The 23693-nt window shown below is 29.8% G+C and overlaps 5 protein-coding genes across 6 annotated transcripts; 3 read left to right on the top strand and 2 right to left on the bottom strand.

The window, feature by feature from the left end:
- The first annotated feature begins 1 nt into the window (after position 1).
- On the top strand, positions 2–6018 carry LOC138183509 (guanine nucleotide exchange factor for Rab-3A). Of its 2 annotated transcripts, none has more exons than XM_069120472.1 (8): positions 2–142; positions 1516–1825; positions 1905–2117; positions 2194–2429; positions 2550–2933; positions 3046–3148; positions 3226–3292; positions 3354–6018. In XM_069120472.1, the coding sequence occupies exons 2-8, from the start codon at positions 1601–1603 to the stop codon at positions 3431–3433; spliced, it is 1308 nt and encodes a 435-aa protein (XP_068976573.1). In that variant the 5' UTR covers positions 2–142; positions 1516–1600; the 3' UTR covers positions 3434–6018. The 2 variants fall into 2 exon arrangements, with proteins under 2 accessions (XP_068976573.1, XP_068976572.1); XM_069120471.1 differs by lacking the exon at positions 2–142 and adding an exon at positions 509–772.
- Positions 6019–6569: 551 nt separating this feature from the next.
- On the top strand, positions 6570–11048 carry LOC138183508 (juvenile hormone epoxide hydrolase 1). The gene is made up of 8 exons (XM_069120470.1): positions 6570–6755; positions 9128–9239; positions 9323–9515; positions 9596–9837; positions 9912–10027; positions 10090–10292; positions 10403–10637; positions 10714–11048. Exons 1-8 carry the CDS (start codon positions 6697–6699, stop codon positions 10928–10930), a joined length of 1377 nt encoding a protein of 458 aa, XP_068976571.1. The 5' UTR covers positions 6570–6696; the 3' UTR covers positions 10931–11048.
- On the bottom strand, positions 9128–11921 carry Trs23 (trafficking protein particle complex subunit 4-like protein Trs23). The gene is made up of 2 exons (XM_069120473.1): positions 11747–11921; positions 9128–11672 (listed from the first exon to the last, which is right to left on the bottom strand). Exons 1-2 carry the CDS (start codon positions 11919–11921, stop codon positions 11194–11196), a joined length of 654 nt encoding a protein of 217 aa, XP_068976574.1. The 3' UTR covers positions 9128–11193.
- Positions 11922–12373: 452 nt separating this feature from the next.
- On the top strand, positions 12374–13110 carry LOC138183511 (gem-associated protein 6). Its single transcript, XM_069120474.1, has 2 exons — positions 12374–12522; positions 12609–13110. Exons 1-2 carry the CDS (start codon positions 12374–12376, stop codon positions 12943–12945), a joined length of 486 nt encoding a protein of 161 aa, XP_068976575.1. The 3' UTR covers positions 12946–13110.
- lace (serine palmitoyltransferase long chain base subunit) lies at positions 13101–23016 on the bottom strand. The gene is made up of 10 exons (XM_069120469.1): positions 22688–23016; positions 19352–19528; positions 17049–17203; positions 16255–16400; positions 15961–16179; positions 15715–15878; positions 15477–15638; positions 15119–15381; positions 14913–15042; positions 13101–14808 (listed from the first exon to the last, which is right to left on the bottom strand). Exons 1-10 carry the CDS (start codon positions 22817–22819, stop codon positions 14701–14703), a joined length of 1656 nt encoding a protein of 551 aa, XP_068976570.1. The 5' UTR covers positions 22820–23016; the 3' UTR covers positions 13101–14700.
- Between the last annotated feature and the right edge of the window lie 677 nt (positions 23017–23693).

Raw genomic sequence — 23693 nt, 5'->3', positions numbered from 1 at the left:
TCACGCACGAAAAGTATCAAACACTGCAGCAGACGCCTCATAACGGTACAGAATAGAGCATGAAGTGCCTTTGATGGAGAAACGTGACAAAATTATCAAGTTACTAGACATCGAAATTACCATCGATCGCTGAAAAAATAAGGTATTGTCGCACCTAAAAATTTTCATCCAAAATATTTGATAAAATCAGCTATGATATTTACAAATTTCTAAAGTATTTCCAAAGCTAGCAGCAGCTGTATAATTGAAATAACGTGAAACGAAACCGTGAGAAAACAATAACAGATTAAATTCCAGCGGCATTGAGCACAATTGAAATCGCTTTAACTCTAATTACGTTAAAAAGGCGGCAATGAGCGAATCTCGTAGCCTATCGTAGCGTAGTTTTATTTCAGTGAAAATTTTCGTACGCGTGCTACGACGTTCGCTTTCGTAATTCTTCGCCTAATTCAAGACGCGCGTGAACTTCAATGACTTCATAATCTACGGAGCATAAGTACGACCTGGTACGAGGTAGTACGAGCATTTAGCAGTGGGTAACCTGTGGCGCTTGAAAGTTCACTGTTATACTCTTGTCTATGTGACTTCAGTCGGGCCGTGTTGCGGGTCGTGTAAAGGTGATGGGTGCTGTTTCTTTTTACACGTTGACACCAAGTTGACATATTGCGGAAAAAAATCTTTATACCGTTCCGCTTTTTTCCCTCTGATATCGTTTGATGATTTTCGCCAGACCCACTAATGGCAGGAGAGTTGCGTAAAGAAAGGTTCACGGGTAAGTTATAGAATGCTGCCAAGCATTAGAATCACACCGTCTTTGGATCGATACGCGCGGATCCGTTTTTCGTTGATGTATTTTCCTCTCATCTTTGGATGCTGTTCAATCTAATCTTTGTTACGACATGCTGAAATAATATTTCAATACTCTATTGCGTATTACAACGAAAAAGCTTGTTTATATAAATAAAAAAAGGGCATTTGCCTAACGGAATTATTCTCTCGTCATCCTTTTAATTGCCGAGATACATAAATTGCCATTAATTAAGGTATCCGTTATGAAAGGTCCGCAACAGAATTGTCTTATGTGTTTTATGCGATTAGAATGATAATTATAAAATATATTAATAGAAATTCATTGTTTTTTTTATTTCAACCTTTTTATTAATTTGATAAAATATGGAATATTTAATGTACTTTGTTTATTTTTTCCTTTTCTTCATATATATAAATATCTATATATATAAATTTATTATTGTATTGGAATAAATATTTAAAAACTAATAATGTCTTAATTTAGTTTGTATGGACAGAATCATATGCAGCATTTCTTTTTATAGATCTAGAAATCAACATATATACATACAGAGTTGTGTAACACACAGAGATGTATATTTATTTTGGTCATTTCTCATCACTTACAAGAATATTTTAGGAGATTATGCTTTTAAAGAATGTTGCCATTAAGGAAATTTATTTTTAAACCAAGCAACATCTGTTTTCATAAGATAATCTGTTTAGTTCCAGTTCAACCAAGATCACTCCTGTATTTACGTATACCAGAAAGCTCCACAATGTTCAATTGCGATATTGAAATTCACCAACGATGGAACAAAGAAAACTTGCAAAATCCTGTGACACTCTGGCAAGGTTGAACAAGAATGAACATAAATTGTTTGAAAATCAAAATCATTGTATCAAGCCATTACCTATTACATTTAATGAAGAAGATGCCGAAATAATAAACAACAAAGATTCCATTAATGATTCAACAAAACTCAACCATTGTAACAACTCCTCAAAACCATTATTATGTATAAAGGACTCTCAAGTAATTTCTTGTAATTCAATGTATATTACAATTAATTATTTATATTGCTGTAATGATATTGCTCATGTGTTATTTTCAGAACTCTCAGGAAAGAGAACCACCCTCACCAACCACTCTACAATGGGGTAGAGCTATAGCAGAAGTAAAGGAACATGCTGTAGCAAAATTACAAGATGAACTTAAGAGAGCACATGAGGAATTAAAATTGAAAGATGAAGAAGTCACAAGACTTTCAAGAATTAAACAAGATGTTGAAGCTGAACTGGAGGAACTCACTGCCAGTCTCTTTCAAGTAAATCTCACGAACTATATTGTTAATATATAACATAAAGGCATAAAAAATTGAGCAAATTTTTATGTATACATAGGAGGCACATAACATGGTACGAGAAGCAAATGTACGTCAAGCTACAGCAGAGCGCCTATTGGAGGAAAGTCGTATGAAAGCTGAAGTTTTGGCTGCAGAAGTAGCGGCTCTAAAAACATTAGTGTTAACTTCGACGCCGGCTAAACCAAACTTCCATCTACATCCGCAGATCGATACGAAAAGTCGTCCAAACTGTGAAGATACTCAGCAAGGTCTTTTTGCAAGGAAACATCGAAGGTAAAATTGCATTTACTATCATTACAATCAAAAACCTAATCATATCTTTTGTTAGTTATCAGGAATATCGATAAATGGAGGTTGGTATTTAAATTATATCCGAAATATTTTTGCACCTAGATCGCCGTCGCATTTCAATTTAAAATACGGTCGAGAGAGTTCTCCACCGGATTCCCCACTGAAAGAACAAAGATCATCTTTACCTTCGGATCGAGAGACACTAGAAAGAGATTGGAAAAAAGATTCAGAAAAGGAGAAAGACAAAGAATGCAAAGACTTTGGCCTCGAAGTTGATCCTAGAGTACATACAGAGTTTCTTAAATGGAAAGCTAATCCATGTGTAGACAAAGGTGATCCTTTTGTTGGTAGAATCTTTACAGAAGACATCGATCTTTGTCTTGATTTCCCTAACAAAGAATTGGGTTCAAAAGTTAAACAAGCCGTTCTCGATGGCATCATCTTTATCGAAGCGATCAGCGACAAAACTAAATTCACTTTTCCAAAGTAAATCTTGTGTTTTAATACCATAGCGATATATTAGAAATTTTCTGATTATACTAAATTAACATATCTTTTCTTTTTTGTTTTTTTTTTTTTTTTTTTTTTGTTTCTTTAGAAAATGTGTATTGCTTGAAGCACCGCGCCAATGTTATTATCGTATGAGATTCGGAGATCAAGAAAATCAGTGGTACAGCATATCACAAATTTGTCGCAATCGAGTAAGTTTTTAAATTTTGTAAATAATTTATTATGAATCTTTAAATATTTGAATATAAAATTAAATATATTTTTGTAGATTATAGCGGTCTGCGATTTTTTGAATTATTTACGTTACATTGAACGTGGCCTTGTTAAAAGCTCAGGTAAATATTCATTATACTGATTTACATTTCTGATAGTGTAGAAATTTAATTATTGTTACAGTTCACGATGTTTATTGGGAAATTACTAGATTACGGAAGGAAATGGCATTTGCTCGTTTGGGCCTCGCACTATCGTCTTAACGCTCTCCATGAAGGACTTTTTCTAGTCTTAAATATAACAAATTAGGCCATGGATCTGTTATTATTCATTTACAAGTATCAACTGTAGATTGTTAAAAATTTTAATCGTTCCAACTAGCCTCGATCTTTTTTATCTACTGATCGAGATTTTGTAGAGTAAGTGTTAAAGTTTTAATATATGAAAGCTCTCAGATTCCTCTACTCATAGCGTGAAACGCTTCGAATTGTTTAAAATAGAAGGAGGGATTTATACAAATCAATTTATGAACCATTTCGATTGAGATTATAATTTCTACAATATCGAATCTTATTTCATTCACAAACATAATATCGAAGACTTTCCTTTAATGATCTGAAAAGTTCATTTTATATTATTTTATTATTATAGCGAGCATAAATATGTTTTAATCAGTTTTAAAGTGCAATCAAGTATTTCTAAGATATTGGGAACATGGTGCCTTTTGACTTTCCGCTTATTAATAACGCGTGACTAGCTTTTAGTTTAAGCTTTATAGTTATAGCGATTTATTCGCAGCACGTAAAAAGAGATGACTTCGTTATTTCTATAATTTATTAGCAGCTATTGTTTTTATTCTCCTCAAATCGTATAATGGCAGCAGGTAAATGCAGGCCTTTGTCTCTGTTCATTTAAGAAACAAGTGTAAATGTTGTAGTCTAAAAAAGACTGTAGGTATAAATGTCTTCTAAAATCCTCTTTTACATTATCTTTGTTTGTATATTCTATGTATATAAGTACACATACCTTTGGACATAACAAATGAAATCCTAGAGTTACGTAAAAAAACTTATGTTTTAGCGTATATTCATAATTTAATGGTAAACGTGTCATAGAACATTGAAGCAATGAAATTATTTCAGTGTTTTTCTTTAATGCATATATATCTCAAATTTTGGTGGAAGTTTTAAAAAAATGCCATATATAATTTACCAAAAATCAAAAACACAAGCATATAATTATTATCGTGCTTAATAATGAGTTACATGACATAAAATAATTAAAATTCGTATTTTTAACCCTGATCTTAGAACGGGTGATATCATATTGAATACAATGATAATTACCATCTTTATATCATATCTTTATACAGTAACTTATAGATCTTTGCATATTACAAAATTTCGTGAAAAACTTTGTCCAAAGGTACGCAGTTTATCCTCAAAGAAAAAGTTGTATTATATTCATTTCAAAGAATATTCTCTTCTGTTGCAAATATTAACTAGTACCTGGTAATTAGCGCGCATATTTAAAAAAATGTATATTGTTAAGACTATACATATATTATGTCATATAATTAACATATGACTAAAGTGATAAAAAATATTTGAAATTATGAATATTTGGTGTGTGCTATAGTTAGAGAATCATCTTTTACAATGTACCAAATTGTAGTACAGTTGAAGCAATTTTTTTGTTACTGTTTTCTAGTGTAACACTCTAATTTTGTCTTATGATTATACAGAATTAGATATCTAATATCTAATATACTATATACAATCAAACATTGTTATTGTTACGTATGAAAATGTTTTAATTTTGATTGATAAAAAAGTTTTATATATTTGATTTTACATTTTTATGAATTGTTTTATCTGACTGAGACAAAATTTCGCTTATCTAAGACTCAAAAAGTTTATTCTTCCAAAAAAATGTGCATTAAATTCAATATAAAAAATCGTTTTTATATAAACATATATGTAAATTACTTATGTAAGTAATCGTTAAAGATACGTTCTTTGCGTATTAATGGTGCTTTATGATAATTATTGAAAAAAATATCCGCATAAAATACTTCCAAAACACATCTCTTAAACTAATTTTAGGAACTTGGTTCGTTAGCGAGTTTTATACAATAAATCAAAATGAATGTGTTCGAATACGAAAATATAACGCGGCATGTTTTAACTCGAGATAATTTGTTTTGAAAATAAGATTTTTAAATCAAAATAAATGTTAGCTTTTTCTTGCAAATAATCATTACTGTATGCATCAGTAAATGTTATACAAAGCGATATATCTTACAAAGATTTATTTAAAAAATTTGTATTATTTTGTTGTATCCAATTCAAAAAGTAAAAAAATGTGTTCGAAAATGTTTAATAACGCTCTCGTTGTAGAAGGTTGAGGTATAAATGAATTAAATATGTTAAATATTAATGGTCGAAATAATAGGAAATGAAATGGTAATGAGATTTATATGTTAAATAGTCAATTAGAAATATTCCTAATAGTACTTGTTCAAATTCTTCAGAGTTGCCAAAGATTGCTTCTGAATGATTTTTATTGAAATATACATACTGAATTTTATTTAGACGTGGTTTCTAGATACATTTAGATTCGAAAAGACAAAAGCGATTTTTGCATAATTATACAAAGAAAATGTAATAGTGATTGTCAAGGAACTAAATTGTAATAGTATCATAGTTATATTTAAAAATAAATTTTCATGTTCATTAGGATAGTATTAGGTATATGATCCTTAGTTATTAATAAGCTTTATGTATTGCAACTGTAATTATTTTTCGACCTAATTATCTATTGAATAAAATTATTTGTTTTAATATTATACTTGTATTCGAATCAATTTTATCGTAAAATTATATTACGTATAAGCTCAAATAACGATATACATACGAAATCATTTCCAGCTGAAATTTCAAATTCCTTAGACTGAAATCAATTTACGTAAAAATTAGTTAAGAGGAGTTTAATTTGAAAACACTATTGTAATTTTAAGCACTTTAATACTATAAATACAATGAAACGCATTGAACTCATTTAAAATTAAAAATAGCAATTATGATACACATCTATTGAATCATCGCAAATGTTTCCTCCTTTTATTAAAAAATCATAGTTCTTTATTTTCTAACTACAATCATTTCTTTTATAATCCAGAAAAATAAAATGTAGAAGGTATTATGATACTGTTATTCTTATATTTTGTATAAAATTAGATATATTCTTACCGATTTCAATCGTAATGTCTGTCGTAAGATTTAAAACAACAAATTATTCTAGTACCAATATATACATATACGATTGCAACTGGCCAACAGATGGTGCTGAAAATCAAGTTCCCTCTCTTTTACTTTGATAATGATGTACGATGTACAATGTACAATATATTCCTCTACAAATCTCGACTATAAATGTTTGTTGAAGCCGCGCTTGCCTCACGATCACACGTCTTGTTACCTAATTGTGTAATTCCATTACTGGAGAAAAATACGTTCGGTATAAAATGTTGAAAATTGCAGCGGTTATAGCGCTTTGCGCCACTGGAATAGCTATCTTTCTATCGTAAGTTCATTGATGTTATAAGATAATTAGAAGATAGTGAATTGTAAACTATATTACTAACAACATCAATACTCCACAACAACAACCGTACATAACGGTTATTGCTTATGTTTGATCCTTTTCTGTACGTTTCATGCTATAAATTTTTCTGACACTGTGCTGTTTCGTACATTTTCATAAATTTTCGTAATGTTTTGAATATCATTTTACAAATTTTAGTAATGCTTTCTTAGATATCGTGTTTATTAAATTTATAATTACTTTGTGTCGGCTTCTCATTCTCTAATTGATCTATAAACAAACTAGCTTTAAAACAAGAAAATCTTATTTGTGCATAATTTTGTGGATAATTGTATAATTCATCATATTTTAAACTTAGAAAGAGACTTCAATATTCATCACAAAGGAATATTTGAATATTTATGAGTATTTTAGAAAACAAACAGAATATTTTAAGTTTATAAAATATTGAAAATTAAAAACTTCGGCACGTATGATTTGTATGTTTTGTGAGGAAACAGGATTTTTTAAATTTCCGTTCCGTTACGTTTCATGTCATATGTTATGTAATACGTATTCATCCGTAAAATTAATTTCCTTGTTCATTTATTAGTGTACTACAAATCAATAAATCAATGTCTCTGAATTCTTAGATACCATGGCTTAAAAACAAATTCAATTAATTGTTACGATTATTCGCTTACAATTTACTACTTACAACGTATTACTATGCGCTAGTCACAACGATAATAATAGACAGTTATTAAATAAACATGCACAACAATGTCTAGTAACGAGTATTCAATCTATAATTTTAGCATAATTTTTTGTATAGTTTTGTATAGTTGAAAATAAATAATACACAAATATACAAAACTAAAAATAGCATTTCTATCAATTGACTAAACTATATTGGCATCAGTAATATTTACTATTGAATTATATGATCCTGTTGAATTTAGGAAGAATTACTAATTGGTGAATGAAGGTCATATTTATTTTACATATATTCTTTTCTATATGTTCAAGTACACATATATTATAGCGTACAGTCTATACCATACAACAAAAACCTTGATCGAGCGTATCTAATCACGTATAGATATTTCCACAATTGATCCATTTGAATAAGAAGAACAATGACATTGATAAAATGGAATCATATACGTATTTTTCTTTCGTTATTTCGTATACTTGATATTTTAAAGCATAAATGTAATGTTTACAAAATTGCAAATCTAATCATCATCATTCAAATCATTTATAATTCGGTGTAAGATTAAAGTAAGAAAAGAAAATTCATTTGATTAAAAGAGATTGAAATAATAAATCTATTATTTAATATACGACTGTTTTATTAATAACATTCGCTAGATCATGCGATGACTAGCAAAAATTGTAATTATCATTCATTAGAAACCACTGTACTATTATAATGTTGACTTTTGTACTTTATCATTATCTAATTTTAAACTATCGCCTAGATACGACACGTAGTTTACATTACAGTAAATAAGATAAGCAAACAATATTATTTTCCATTTATACAACGTAAGATCTTTTGACATCTATTGAGATTAGAGTTTCTTATTTGTAATAAGATAATTCGAAATTCATTGATAACGATGTAGAATTATTGCCAGTTACTGTTGCTACTTACAACAGTTTAAGAACAGAATGTCCAGCTGTGGTGTTATCTAATCATCATAGCAGTTACAATTACATGACTTTCAAACATTACAAAATCAAGATCAGTTTCTGCATTTCTAAAAATGAGCATACTAATAAAATGCTAGTAGGAATATTCTTATTGTTGCATTTCTATCCATCTTGAATATTATTCACGCTTCTATCTATGTAAATTAATTTTCTAACAAAACACTATTATCAAAATATTACTGTACAAAAAATATTTACCCTTATCAGAAAATATCAAAATATTATTGTTTTGAATTAAATCATGAAACTACACTGTAAAATAATTTTATATTGCACATTTTTTACCGATAGAATACTTTATAAAGCAGAACCGCGAAGCATGCCTGGTACTGTCTGTACATAGCTTAAGAACGAAGATTGATTACTCGTCATTTATAAGATATTGGTATTATATTTTTAAAATAAATCTTATCGTTTTCGAAGTTATATTTGATAAAACACTCTTACTTACAAGTTGAGAAAACATGATTTCGATTTACGGAGGTCATGAGTGTAAACTTCCAAAAATACAATCAATTAACTACATTTCAACATAAGATTTTAATATTTAAAGTATTGTAATCTTTTTTCACAATTATTTAACACAAAGATCTCTTATTTTACCTGTGACTAATTATCATTTATTACATAAATAAATTCAATAATTCGTTTAGTTCTATGGAAGAACATAAGGTTCCAACGTTACCGGAGACAAACTGGGGACCGAAGAATAATGGAAAAGAGTCTACAGAAATACGACCCTTTAAGATCGATGTACCAGCAAAAGTAAATAAAGAATCAAATAAGATTCATTTTTTGCTTCTAATCTTCTGATTATATTTTAAAAAGTATTCCTAAACTGTTCAAAGGTCTTGGATGATTTAAAATATCGCTTGACACATAGAAGAACGTACGCTCAACCATTGGAAGATGCTGCGTGGACTTACGGTATTTCGACTAAATACCTCAATACGGTACTTGATTATTGGAGAGATAAATATAACTGGACTGAAAGACAGGCGTTGCTAAACAAATATCCTCAGTTTATCACGACTATCCAAGGTAATGGAACAATTCGCATATTTTTTTAATTAATAAAAAATCTTAAACAAAGATAAAAGTAAAGAACTTAAAAATGTTAGGTTTGGATATACATTTCTATCATGTGAAACCAACAAATCTACCAAAGGATAAGAACTTAAAAGTTCTGCCTCTGCTAATCCTACACGGATGGCCGGGATCAGTTGTGGAATTCCAAAAAATTATACCCATACTAACAAAACCTTGGCCTAATCAGAACTTCGTGTTCGAAGTTATTGCACCGTCACTTCCGGGATACGGTTTCTCAGAAGGAGCGGTACGACCGGGCATGGCCACTAGTCAGGTAACGCTTTTCTTTTTTATTTACACAAAAATATGACTGACGTACGTATTATTTTCTACTGACTCTTTTTTCAGATGGCTGTAGTATTCAAGAATCTGATGCATAGACTTGGCTTTGAAAAGTTTTATGTCCAAGGAGGTGATTGGGGATCTCTTATTTCCGCTAACATGGCTGCTCTATTCCCCGAAAAGTTAGTAATAATAGTTGTATACATTTTTAAAAGAAATGAAACGTTATGCATTTGATTTTTAGAATAACTGGCTTACACACGAACATGTGTGTCGTCCTGATGTCAGCGTCTAATTTCGCTTGGTCAATTATTGGTAACTATTTCCCATCTTTAGTAGGAGCAAACGAACATTATTCACTCTATTATCCCTTCAGTACAACTTTGTCTACGCTAGTTGAAGAAAGTGGTTATTTTCACATACAGGCTACAAAGCCAGACACTATAGGTATTTTTGCTTCCTCTGTTAAAAGTTATTGATGATATACATTGTTTAAATGTACATATATAAATTATATATAAATTATAAGATTTAAAATTTATAAAACTGTTCCTCAGGCGCTGCACTAACTGCCTCGCCTGATGCGTTAGCTGCATATATTTTGGAAAAGTTCAGCACATGGACAAATAAAGCATATAAAGAACGAGATGATGGTGGTTTAACAGAAAAATATACGTTAGACGAGCTGTTAGACAATATAATGATATATTGGGTCAGTAACAGCATTACTACAAGTGTTAGACTTTATGCTGAGAACTTTAATTCAGCATATAGAGCTTTAAAAGTTGATCAGTAAGTTTATCTCATTCTATAAATTTATGAATTTTTTGTGCCTATACCGAATGTTTAAAAATACATTTTATTTCAGATTGCCCATAAATGTACCTACAGCTTGTGCAGCATTCCCACAGGAACTATTACTTCAGCCTAAAAGTTTGCTTAAATCAAGATATCCTAACATGATTCAATATAATATTATGCCACGTGGTGGACATTTTGCAGCTTTTGAAGAACCTAGACTCCTAGCTGATGATATTTTCAGTTTTGTTAAAAAAACTGAGGAACTTAAGGCAAAATCTGTATAAATTGTAGTTCAATTTAATTCTTAATCATTTTTGCACAAGTAATGATATATTTTTTTAAACTACTTTAATAAATTGTACATGTTTCATATTAAATATAAACAAGAATCTTGATTATTTACATTCAGTATCATTTACAGTTTAATACATTGTACTTTACAATACCAGTCATACAAAATGTTAACAAGTTTCATCTGACTTAACCAACATTGATTTTGTACAAGTTTTATGTAATATTATTTATAAGATAATTACCTTATCATGGATTATACGTTGCTAGCACCAGACTTCTCAACATTTTCTAATAAACTTTGTAAATTAGTCTCAAACAATTCACATCTAATTGGCATTTCCAGTGAATAAAAAGGATTTTTCAAAGCATAATCTGCATATAGTTCATATACTCTTTTCAACAGAATTTCTATTCCACTTTGTGTAGGTTCTGCTACCACAATGAATTTAATTCCAGTCAATGTTTGGTAGCAATGTAATCTAAATGTATCTGCTTCTAAAATTTCAATGCCAGAACAACGGGGTTCTGGACTTAATTGACTAGCAATTGCAAATAGAGGATAGAACATTGATGCTAAAAAAATTTTTTCATTGGTTGTCATCCTCGCTCGACTAAATCTAAGCGACATAGGAAAATTCTCTGGTTGTTCTAGCAATTCAAACACATCTTTCCCATTCTCCAATTCGCGACCTATTACGGGACTACCATTTACTGCAGTTAAAACATGACCCACTGCAAGAAACGAATACATTAGTCAATCGTGAAATAGAAAGAAATTTTTTTGGAAGTGAGGGAGATGTCCTTACCATTAATTCCATCTTTTTGCCCAAATGAGACGACAATCTTCTTATTTTCGTAATTTAACTTTATATCAAGAGGAAAATTAAATGTCCTTTCATTTTCAATTCGTGGAACATTGTGATCGTGATTAAATATTAGTCCACCCGATTTTGATACGATATAAACACCATAAATAACCATGATTATATTATTTCAAATTACAATGTAATTAATTCCCACTTTTCAGTTACTAATTTTAAACTTCATCTATTTATAGTTTTCAATTAACTGTTTATTTATGATACAACTGTCAAATATCAAGTACTTTTTAGGTTATGTTTTACTTAGATTTCATATGAAAACCAGTAGTCGTTCGTAAATAGCTTAGATTTCACATGAAAATTACTAGACAGTTCATAAATAGCTTACAACTCATATTAATCACAGATAATTTGATAACAGTTAGTACGCAAATTATAATTATATATTAATCAATATATATTGAGTTTTTGTCTTATGTTAAAATGGACAATAAGAAATAAGAGACAGTGTCAACGAACACGTGGTTATACACAATTGTCTGTAAATCTAAACGAGTTTTAAATTTGTATAATAGATTATACATTACTCTTTGTAAGACAAATCTTTGAGTCATGGAAGAGAATTCGCAATTTTCCCATAAAATTTACAAAAATGATCCCTTATTATTTAAGAGTTACGTTGGTAAAGAAGTGAACATTTCAACTGAAGATAATAACACGATTTCTGGTATTGTTTATACGGTTGATCCAGTATCAGAAAGGTTAGAAAATCTTTCATATAATATTTTAACTCCTCGGTATTATTTACATATATATTTTTATAAATAATTTATAAATTGTTTTGCAGTATTGTACTCCTACAAGGCTGCCAACAAAATAATTTAAAAATTGTATTTGGCCATGCGATAAAAAATATAGAGATCTCTCCAAACCAATTATGCGAATTACCACAATTGTTTATGAATGCTCCAACAAGTATTCTTCGATCAACAGTAGAGAAGCGAAAAAATGCTGTAATAAAATTATTGCAAGAAAATAGATTCCCCGTAAAAGAACAGAACGATATTTTAACGATAGAAAATGTACTTTCAATAAAACCACCGTATGAACCTGCCGATTGCATTTGCGATAATAGCATTATCTTGGGAAGAATTCAAAATCTTCTTTCCCGTATACAAATTTGATGTACCGACGTTTCCTAACAATATTTTACTTCTTCTTTAATTAATTAATGAAATAATATAGTGTTATATTAATAAGAATAATACAAATTGTATTTAAAAAATTGCTTTATTCTTTTTAATTTGAATATTTCTTTTTTTACCATAAAATATTTTACTTTCGCACGTATCATGTCGTCTAAAATAAAGTTTCGCTTAATATACATAAATCAATCGCAGATGAAAGTGTTTCATTTACAATTGAATTCAATTTTAATATAGATACATAATATTAATTTCATTTCTTCTGTTATTTTAAATTTATATTTAAGTTGCATTCTTTTCAATTTAAATATAAAACATGATTTTAAATATAAATTAGATCGAAACTACAATTTCTTAGAAACTATTTGGAATTATGGCGAAACGAAATATATGTTGTCGCTTTTTAAAAAGTATATAATTCAGTTGATGCTCTAAATAGAAAAATGATATTAAAAAGTTTGTGCAGCTATTCTGATAATGTGCAATTCTTTACAAAATCAAATACTTAATCATATGATATTATATCGTACTAAAAATAAAAAAAAAATATATGAAATTATCACTTCTGAAAACGTGCGCCTTTTGCAGAAAATAAAGTATAAAATGCTTTATTTTCTTTTTTGGACATGACGCTCGCCTTAAAAGAAGAAATGCAGACTGGAAAGAAAGCTATAAAACTACTTAAAACGTTATTAAAAAAAATAAATTTTTAATCGTAGTATCGTAGTATAAATTTGTATAATATTTAAGTGAGAAAAAACATTATATTTTGCCATCTTAAATTTAAACCCTCTTGCTGTAATAACCGGAGATAATTTATCACTTGCGATAAATTCAAAGTATTATTTCCGGTATTTGTTGCGCATAGATGTGTATCTTTTGCATTAAATATGTCAAGTACTTACCTTAACTGTTCGTTGCATATATGTATTTGCGTGTATGCGTGAACTTTCTTAAACATATAATGGGAAGTAAATAAATTTACAAAGCTCTATGCTGTTGCATACTTCGTAATACTAAGGTATTTGCCATAGCAATAGGGATTAAATTTTGATGTAAAAGCTTGATATGAAGTAAATGCAATTTCGGTAGTGCGGTGTAGAATTCATCAAAGAGCTTCCAAATATCTTCAGTAAAATCTTGGTTCGATCTTTTCCCTTCTTTTAGAAAAATATCGAACTTCTAACTTTTCTATTTTACTCAGGAAGGAAGAACTACTTTGAGTAAATTTTCTCTGTTAGAACTACCTTGTGAATCTAGGATTTCTGGCATATCACAGCCACCGATATGTGCATATGCCTCTACGAGCTTCGTGCACGTAAAATAACGGGCCAATTGAACTCTGACGCACTCTTGGCTTCTCCGTAATATTTTGTAATTCGTTGTACATAGTGTGAAAAATCTTCAAAAATATTCGACACTTTCTTCGTTCATGTGAAATTTCCAACGATATACGAAAATGAGGAAGAAGAAGCAGTTTCTTCTAAAATAATGAATTATTAATTTATGATGTCATAATTGATAGCGACACACACACACACATACACACACATACATGTGTGTATTCTTTTGTTATTTGTGATTCAATTAAGAGGTACAGTGTGGGCATCAATGGAAAAGCGTATAAAAGAATGCGTGTAGAGTTCTTTCAAGGCAGTGTTTCTCCATAGAAATACGAGAGGCTTCTTTGGAGCAAAGTGAACATCCTAGAGAGTCTATTTTCTACATAGCAGGTCATTCGGTCTCTCCATCGGAATAATATTCAATAGGCGCTGGATCACGAATTTTACGAGAATATCTTAAACCTAAGGAATCTGCAAGACTCTCAATATGTGACAATACCTAGATGAAGAAAAGAAAAATGAAAATCTCAATTAGAAATAATACTCGTGTTCAAGAAAGAGTAAAAAGAGAAGGTAGACTAGCAAAAAAATGTATATACTTACATAATCTAGTTGTTGTTTAGTGTGTGCAGCAGAAAGACAAAATCGTATTCTGCCTTCCATTAATGGAGTTGCTGGAAATCCAACACCTACTGCAGCTATGTTATACGTAGTTAACGTTCGCACGACTGCGCTGTTAATTGGAAGCATAATTACGATTTAATTTTCAATTTGTTTCATCTCCTCACACTATAATCTTGGACACATACCCTATTTTAGAAAACAGGTAAACTAACATAGGTACAACAGGCGAGTCTTCGTTTCCATAAATAATAACTCCAATCTGATTAAGTCTGCGCCTAAAATACCTAGTATTTCTTGCTAATTGTTTCGTTCTTCTCTTTCCATCGTCTGTACCATCTTCACCGATAATTATTTTCATCGAAGTTATGATTTGCTGTGCTATCGGCGGTGACATGGCTACTGCGTAAGTATGCGCGTGACTGTATATCCTTAAATGGTTTATTAATGACTAGAATTATAGAAACATTATTACCATCAATTTTTGATATCAAGAAAGGACATTATATTCATAATTATGAGAATATTCCTAAAAAATCTGTTCACCTTTGTTCCAGCAATATAACCTCCAGCAGATCCAAAACTTTTTGTAAAAGTACCCATTAGTATGTCCACCTCTCTTGGATCAATTTCATAATAATCACAAACTCCTCTTCCACGTTTACCTAATGCACCAGTGCTATGAGCCTCATCCAAATAAAGATATGCCTGTTATATTCAATTACACTTTAATATTCCAGATACATTTCAGTGGAGTTACATATGTGTAAATAAATGTACACACTTTGTACTTCTTCTTGAGTTGCAAAATCTCAGGTAAATGTACAATAGAACCTTCCATGGAATAAACGCCTTCCACTACAATTACTATTTTTTTCCAAGGTTCTCCAGAATCTGGTTGACCAAAAACTATTGCAGTTTTTAAGCATTTTTCTAGATCCTTCATGTCTATGAAAATACAAAATTGAACATTTTAGACAAATAATATATCGGATTTCACCGGTGTCCATTCACTATTTTACAAACTTACTATTATGCTTAAACACTCTCACAATAGCACCAGACAGTCTCAGCCCAAGTATCAATGAAGCATGATTTTTTTCATCACTTAGTACTAAACAACCTTTGCTTACTAACGAGGGCAAATTAAGAGCATTTGTTGCAAAACCCATTCCAAAAACAATGGCATCCTCCACGCCCAAAAATCTAGCCGTCAGTTGTTCTAATTCTTCGTGAATTGGCATGTTTCCTAAATATAAAAGAATATATATATATTCTTATTGTATAGTAAAAATTTATAACTAAACCGAGAAAAATTCATTACCGAGTTCGAGGCGACTACTGCAACTAGCACAGCCAAATTTCTTCAAAGTTTCAATACTTTGATCAGCACATTTACCATTTGCCTCCGCGAAGCCCAAGTAATTATACGATCCTAAATTTATACATTCTGATGTCGTTCCCGTAAACCTAAATAAAAAAATGGCAAATATAAAATAATGATATGACTTAATACTAGATACAATATTAAGATATAGTGAAACTACAATTTTTTATTTGCCATTTTGTTATTTTATATTTATATATATTTAATGAATTCATTCGATAAAAATTTATATTGAATCGAATTAAACAGAATTCCTAAATAAAAGGTGGGAGAAGACTGAAATGGAAATGATCTTGAAAATTAGATGATATTAATAAAAAACGATGAAGCTGATCAAAGTCCATTGAATTTGATTTCCAAGTTATAAATCTGCTTTCTCGCTCACTAGTCGTCAAATCCCCTTGAGTTCTTCATTACATTTAATCAAGGCGAATGTCTGCCTTCCTGTACTTCCAATCGAGTTACGATTTTCGAATCCATACATTTCACATTGATGTTACCTCAGATTCATTTCAAAATTTAACAATAATCACGTTGAAATTAATAGAGTTTACGTATAATAACAAGAAAAATGACTAAGATAAGAATTAATACATAAAAAATTCATATCAATACGAATTACAGATTGTATTCGTAATGAAATCTCATTTAATGCCAGATTCAATAAATATTAATTAACAGAATTTTGTATCAAAGCTGACGAAATATTTTTAGACTTTTCGCTAACTTACTGAAACGTCCATCCATAATCTTTTGTTATTCTATCCTTAAGTGTAACAGTCGCACCTGGAACAGAACATATGGGCCTGTTCCAACAATCCCTCACTCTTCTGTAAACATATCGAAGATAAAATTCTTCAAAATGTTCGTACAGTGCTGCATAACCCTGAAACAAAGAAAAGATTTGCAATCATTTGGAATCTTATTCCTTCATTGAAATTAATCCACCATAGACAAATGAATAATCTTAATTGCGGAGAAAATCAGAATTATTTTCCTCTGAATTATTTAAAAATTAATTCTATAAAAAAGCAAATTAAAAAATAGAAAATAAGAAACAGAAAGAAAATTATAACACCTTCTAATGTAATGATCAATTTTTAAATATTATTTTTAATCATATTGCACGCTACTACGATTTGAATATTTACGCAGAACGAATTACTTATTTTACGTGGAGACAGCCTAATTTTTTATAAGGTTTAGATACATCTATAAAAAAATATCTTTATTAAAATAGAAAAGAGATTTATAGCTGTAAAGTACATATAAGTACAAAGATTCAATTACGAGCTAAATTAAATAAATTATTTCGTAATGATTACAGTGTGCAAAGTGATAATAGTTTTAAACAATCTTTCTAACATGAGATGAAATTTCAAATTCATCCTTTTGAATATTTCAAGACTGGACAATAGATTATTGGCCAGACAGCTGTACAATATACTATATATGGCTGTATAGCATTGCGCAGAACTGTTCTCGCAAGTAGTACACTACAGTATTTACAGGATGTCTCAAAATAAGTGATTTAACAGGGAAAAAATAGAATAATAGATTTTAACGTGTCTGTATGAATGTAATTTGACGAATGAATTTCAGTTTAAAACGTCTCCCATGGATCACACTTCTCTTTTTTTTTTTTTTTTTTTGAAACATCCTATACAAGTTATATAATGATCTTTGTCTTTATAAAAATATATAAGTCTTTGTAAAAGTATACTTAATAAATATATTTAATAATAAAAATAATCCTTCGAATGTTATTTAGAAATTATGATTTATATATAAATTACGACAATTCTCTTAAACATAAGGGAAAGAGAGGAAGAAATCTTTCTCTAAAAAAGAAAAAGAAAGCAAATTGTCCATCTTCTGTATTAATATCTATACTAAATAGAAGACTATCAATTTACTAGACCCAGATCTTTCGATGACATATACACGTGTATTTGTGATTCAACTCGAGATTAGATATCGAATCTTGTATTTTATTTTCGAGTCTCTCCCCTCAGCTTAATAAAAGTATTATCGAACATTTGCTGAAATATCGCAGAAAAATTCGATTCGATAAATAAAATAGTTTATTTAAAAAATTTTAATAACATTAAAGAATTTTCATACTTTTTTAGAAAAACATTATCGTGATGGAATTTTCCTTTGCGGAATCGAGTTTTTAATTAATTATTTTCGTTAATCCTAACTATTAAGGTAAGGTAAGCAATTAAGATATAAACTTTATAAGCTTTTGATTATTTTTAAGAAAATACTTTGTCATCGTCGAAAATCTCTTTCATGTTGCGGTGATAAAACGAATATCATGCATCAAAAATTGCTTAAAGGAAACCGTAACACAACGTGGATGATTATTTCGATTATCTGTTCCATTTGAAAGAAATTACGAGCACGAACGTTTCGCGGTTACTGATTGTTTTACATTGTGATCAATCGAATCTCTTTAGTGAGCAATCGTAATTCAAATCGAATGGAATCGATTCCACTTCTCTTTCATGCGATTCTCTTTCTCGATTACTTTCATTTTCGGCTCGATCATTACTGTTTAGTTTCTTTTCTTCTTTTTTCCATTGAGTCCTTGTTGCTTGTATGTGGTTATTCGCATCCATTTTTCTTGATCTTAGACTTTCAAATCACAAAATCATTCGTCCATTAACTTCATCTCTCGAACTAGGTCAAATATATATACACACACACACATATATATATATATATGTAATCATTATTGTCGTAGATCAGAACTATAGAAAAAATGTATTTTATATTATGTAAGAATATACTGAAGTGTAATAAACTCTCTTTTTTGTACTATAAAAATTGTTTTTGCGATCCCGATTTTTGTAAAGGATTTTTGTAATATATCTATTATTCTAATACACTGTTTATTCAACACAACAACTTCATTTATGTTTTGTAATAACATTGCGCTTACACGACTTTTGTAAATTATTTCACTGTGTGATCCTTAATGACGTAAGAAAATTTTTTATTTTATTAAAACTTATTATTGTAGTCTTACCTCTCTATTGTGTTCTTGTGCGACTTTAGGGATGAAAAGCAATTGGTTTATAAAACCCAAAAACATAAGGATACAGAACCCTAGGTGCGTTAACACAGCAGTGATGAACGGTATCCTTTCGAACGACTCCTTTGATCTTGGTTTCACTGGCTCTGCTCTCGTGTTATTTTCTGGAAACTAAATACGGTTTTCAATACATTTTCATTGATAATTAGACCGCGAATGTTTATGGGAAATTCATGTTTCTATGAGTATGACTAGAGAGAGAGAGAGAGAGAGAGGGGGAGAGAAAGGGAGAAAGAGAAACAATCATAAAGTATTTTAAAGCATTAATAGCACTAAGTACTACAAATTATATAGACTGTGACTATTATTAAAAACATGGAAAGCATACACGGTACTTTTAAAAACAAAATTAAGGAGAAATTTAATCATACTATAAAAAGAAAATCTTGATTCTCATAAATACATAAAAATCCGCAATTTACAATTAACAGTCCGTTAATTTATAATTGACACGCGTAACAATTGAATTGCGTTCTACAAAAAAGAAAACGACTCTTATATCTTTTTTAAGCATTATACGCTGACTTATAGCACTACTGTTTAATCGTTTATCAATATCGAACGATCTTGTGTTATCTAAAATTCATGCGGAAGTAACATGGACGAGTAAAGACAGAATATAAACGAACCTTAAACTGTCATGGTTATTACAGATAAGTTGTCGCGGTAGATAAATAGATTTCTCGGAAAGATATCGCTGATCGCGTTATTTTTTTATATTCTTGGCATCTTATATGACAAGTTGAACTATTCCGAAAAAGATAACATAATTAATGGTGATGGATAAGTAGTATGCTTTCTTCGTAATGAAAAACACTTGTAGAGTTAAAAAAGAAGATATTGATAATTTCTTATATTAATCTATTTAAGGAACAGTCGTATGTATATAGATTAGTACCGTGTACGCTGGAATTGAAATTTGAAATGATGACTTAAAAATTACGTTAATGTTCGGACTAATGACTCTTTTTCAATAATAGAATTGAGGAGTTATTTGGGATAAAGGTGTATCCGTTAAAATCATGTTTCATGATATTCAATGGTGTGAAACTTTCTTTTGTATGTAAAATTGCGATATTTACGAGAGCCTATAAAATCAATAATACGAAACTTCATCCATAGTGTACGATAAAATGACACTAAAACGATGAGTATTTTGCTTGCAGCAAAAAATGATAGAAATTCCAAAAAATACTTCCTTATGCTCTTTTTGCGAATATAAAGTTTCTTCACTACATCGCTACATTGAAAGTAATTATATGTGTATACGTGTACGATATCTTATTAAACGAACAATTAAGTACATATAAACTAACAAAGACAGATATAAAAGCTTTTCAATATATTTATTAAATAGAAAACAAATATGAAAAAAAGATTACATTTGCAGCTTAATTTGATGTCAAATTACATCAATAACGGAAAAGATATTTATAAAGTTATTTTTTATGTATTAAAATTTAATTTACGATAATGTTTTGTAACTTTATAGCGTTAACTTTGTACACATAAACATCTATAAGTTATGTAGACAAAACTAATGCGTCATTGATTTTGTACACGAATTCGCAACGCATTACACATTAATCTTATCTATGTTACTAAGAATGTAAAAGATAGATTTTAAAAAATAGATGTTTACTTAGAAATATTAAGATAAAAATTACTAAAAGAAACTATCTGGAGAAACGCCCATAATTCGAAAAACACCTCAATTGCAAGGGTATAAAGATTGATACTGATAATAGGTACATAATATTTGCGCATGTGCACATTGAAATGAAAATTTAAGATGACACTTAACAGTTATATAGTCTTTTAGATTGTATTTGGCATTTTATGGAGCTTCATGTCTACTCATTCCATAATATATATTTTTTATAATGCGCGTATATAAATCTCTTTTGGAAAATTATAAGAATTGGAGCAATTAACATTAAAAATTACTAGAATAGTAATTTAATTGATGAAATAGGCATACATTTTCAAATTGTTGATCTTGCCAATTAATATTGTTAGTTTTTAAAGGCTATCTTGTTAAACGTTCGAATTTCGAGGTTAGTTTCGAAGAAATTTTGCTTACCGATGAAACATGTGATAAAAAGTTAATATTTCTACTTCTTTATTTATCAATGACTCAGGTTTTTTCTTGTATAATTAAAGGTCACGAATTGATAATTGCAAATGTTTCCATGTCAATTGCCATTACACGATAATCATAATTTACAAACGTTCGAGAGTAACCACTGCAACAAAATGAATTTTTACCAGCATTGCGGGAATGTAGAAAATTTCCAATTCATCGAGAAATTCGTATTGGTAATTTCGTTTGCCATATTACGATTTTTTAACAAGAATTAGGTTAGGAATACGCCGAACACGTCAATGGTTAAATCAATTATATTGTTAATAATAATTATATGTATATTTTAAATGAAATAATTACTTTGGAAAATGTGGAGCAAAATATTCAGGAAACCTGTCGATCATTATCGTCGTAATCTACAAGATAGCATTGTTAAAGTTATTATCTTAAAAAGATGAGAAAGAATTTACCATATGAATAGTTATTATTCAACGAAAAACTAATCTTGCGTTAAAACTAGCTTCTCTTATCGCAATTTATTATAGCTGACCCAAGCAATGGTACAAAGTAACAGTTTTCCTAGAATGTAATTGATGCAATTCCCGCCTAATGTTATAGTTACGATGCTAAAAGAATCACGCGAGTAGTCGAGAATAAACACTAGCATAAGAAAACATTATTTTGATATGTATCTGAATAAAAAAGTAAAACGTCTTTTAGTTTAAATAAAGAAAATTAGTCAAATGCGAGTTCAATAACAATTGCAACGTGAACCACAATACCGTATTAATATTGCACAAAAACTGCTGTTTTAAAATTGCTATTTTAAATCGAAATTTCTTGAATTGAAAATTGCTTGATATACATTGCAACTAATCGAATCACAATCAAAACATGCTTCGCTTGTTTCTATAGCAAGTCTCAGTTTTAATTTTTACGTACTTTTCTTCATTAACTTTAATATTAATGTTCAATATTCAATCGACAAATACTGACTAATAACCTTAACATAAAGTTCATTTATATTGCACGGAATTAAATGATTGAAAATTAAAATATCTGGCACAAAACTACTATTCCATAGATTGCACTAATATCCAATCGAGTTTTAATTGTCGAAAAGTTTGTTGCATATTCCGAATTATCAAGTAAAACTAATACGCGTGACACGATGAAGATCTAACCTGTACACGTCCATTGGTTTGTAAACCAGCATGGCCGTTGGATAAGATGTCTTCGTGAAAGGTTAAGCCGTTTCTGCTTATTTTCTGCTCCTGTTCATTTAGCTTTCTCCTGGTGATAGCCTCCGTCGCCATTTTGCAAAGGGCGAATCTTTCACTAAGTGTCGTAGAACCGAAGAGAGTACAGGGTGAGAGGAAAGAGAAAAAGAGGAAAAAAGAGAGAGTAAATACGTCAACACCTTACGGAGAACAGGCAAAGACTGAGGATCAAGCCATGCGTCACAATATTAACCGCGCATGTGCACTGATTGTACCAAGTCGGCTGACTCTGTGACCGCGATATTTGCGATTTATACAGAAATACAGAGATAACGCAGAAATATACGGATACGCGCATGCGCAGGCAGGACGAATTAGAGTAATTACTTTTAGGATTAGTACAATTGAGAATAGTAATAATTAAACTAATGTACGTGTTGATTAAAATTAACTCACCTTCTTTTCACGGTTGTCAAGAGCAAAGCTATATACTGAAGCTAAACAACATACATATATATTTATGTGTTTCTAATTTATAATCAAGAATTATGGAAAGACGATGCACCTGACGCATATACTGAATTGGGAGTATAATTCCAGCGAAAACAGAAATAAATATTTGATATAAGGTTATTGTAATATTATCGTAAAAAGTTCCTTATTTGTTTTATGTGTCCGTATTTAAAACTTCAATGATGTATATTTGTTGTTTAGACTTTTATAAAAAAAACATTTTTTATGAAATATTTACAAAATTGATTTTCTCTTCAATATATGTTTAAAAATATTATTATTCGTCGTTATATGTACTTACATATAACCGCGATTTTAACGCAGGATACCGGTTGTGCACATGCGTACTAGTGCTTCGCGCATATGCAATATATATATACATATGCATATATGTTATGATTAAACCTGCAACAACTTATAGGTGTAAATGAAATGTCTATATACGAGTAGGACAATT

The sequence above is a fragment of the Bombus flavifrons genome, chromosome 9 (genome assembly GCF_040668555.2).
Source record: "Bombus flavifrons isolate JBK064 chromosome 9, iyBomFlav1_principal, whole genome shotgun sequence".
NCBI classification, from domain to species: domain Eukaryota; kingdom Metazoa; phylum Arthropoda; class Insecta; order Hymenoptera; family Apidae; genus Bombus; species Bombus flavifrons.
Note: the sequence above shows the minus strand (reverse complement) of the source record. Positions and strands in the feature narration are given on the sequence as shown.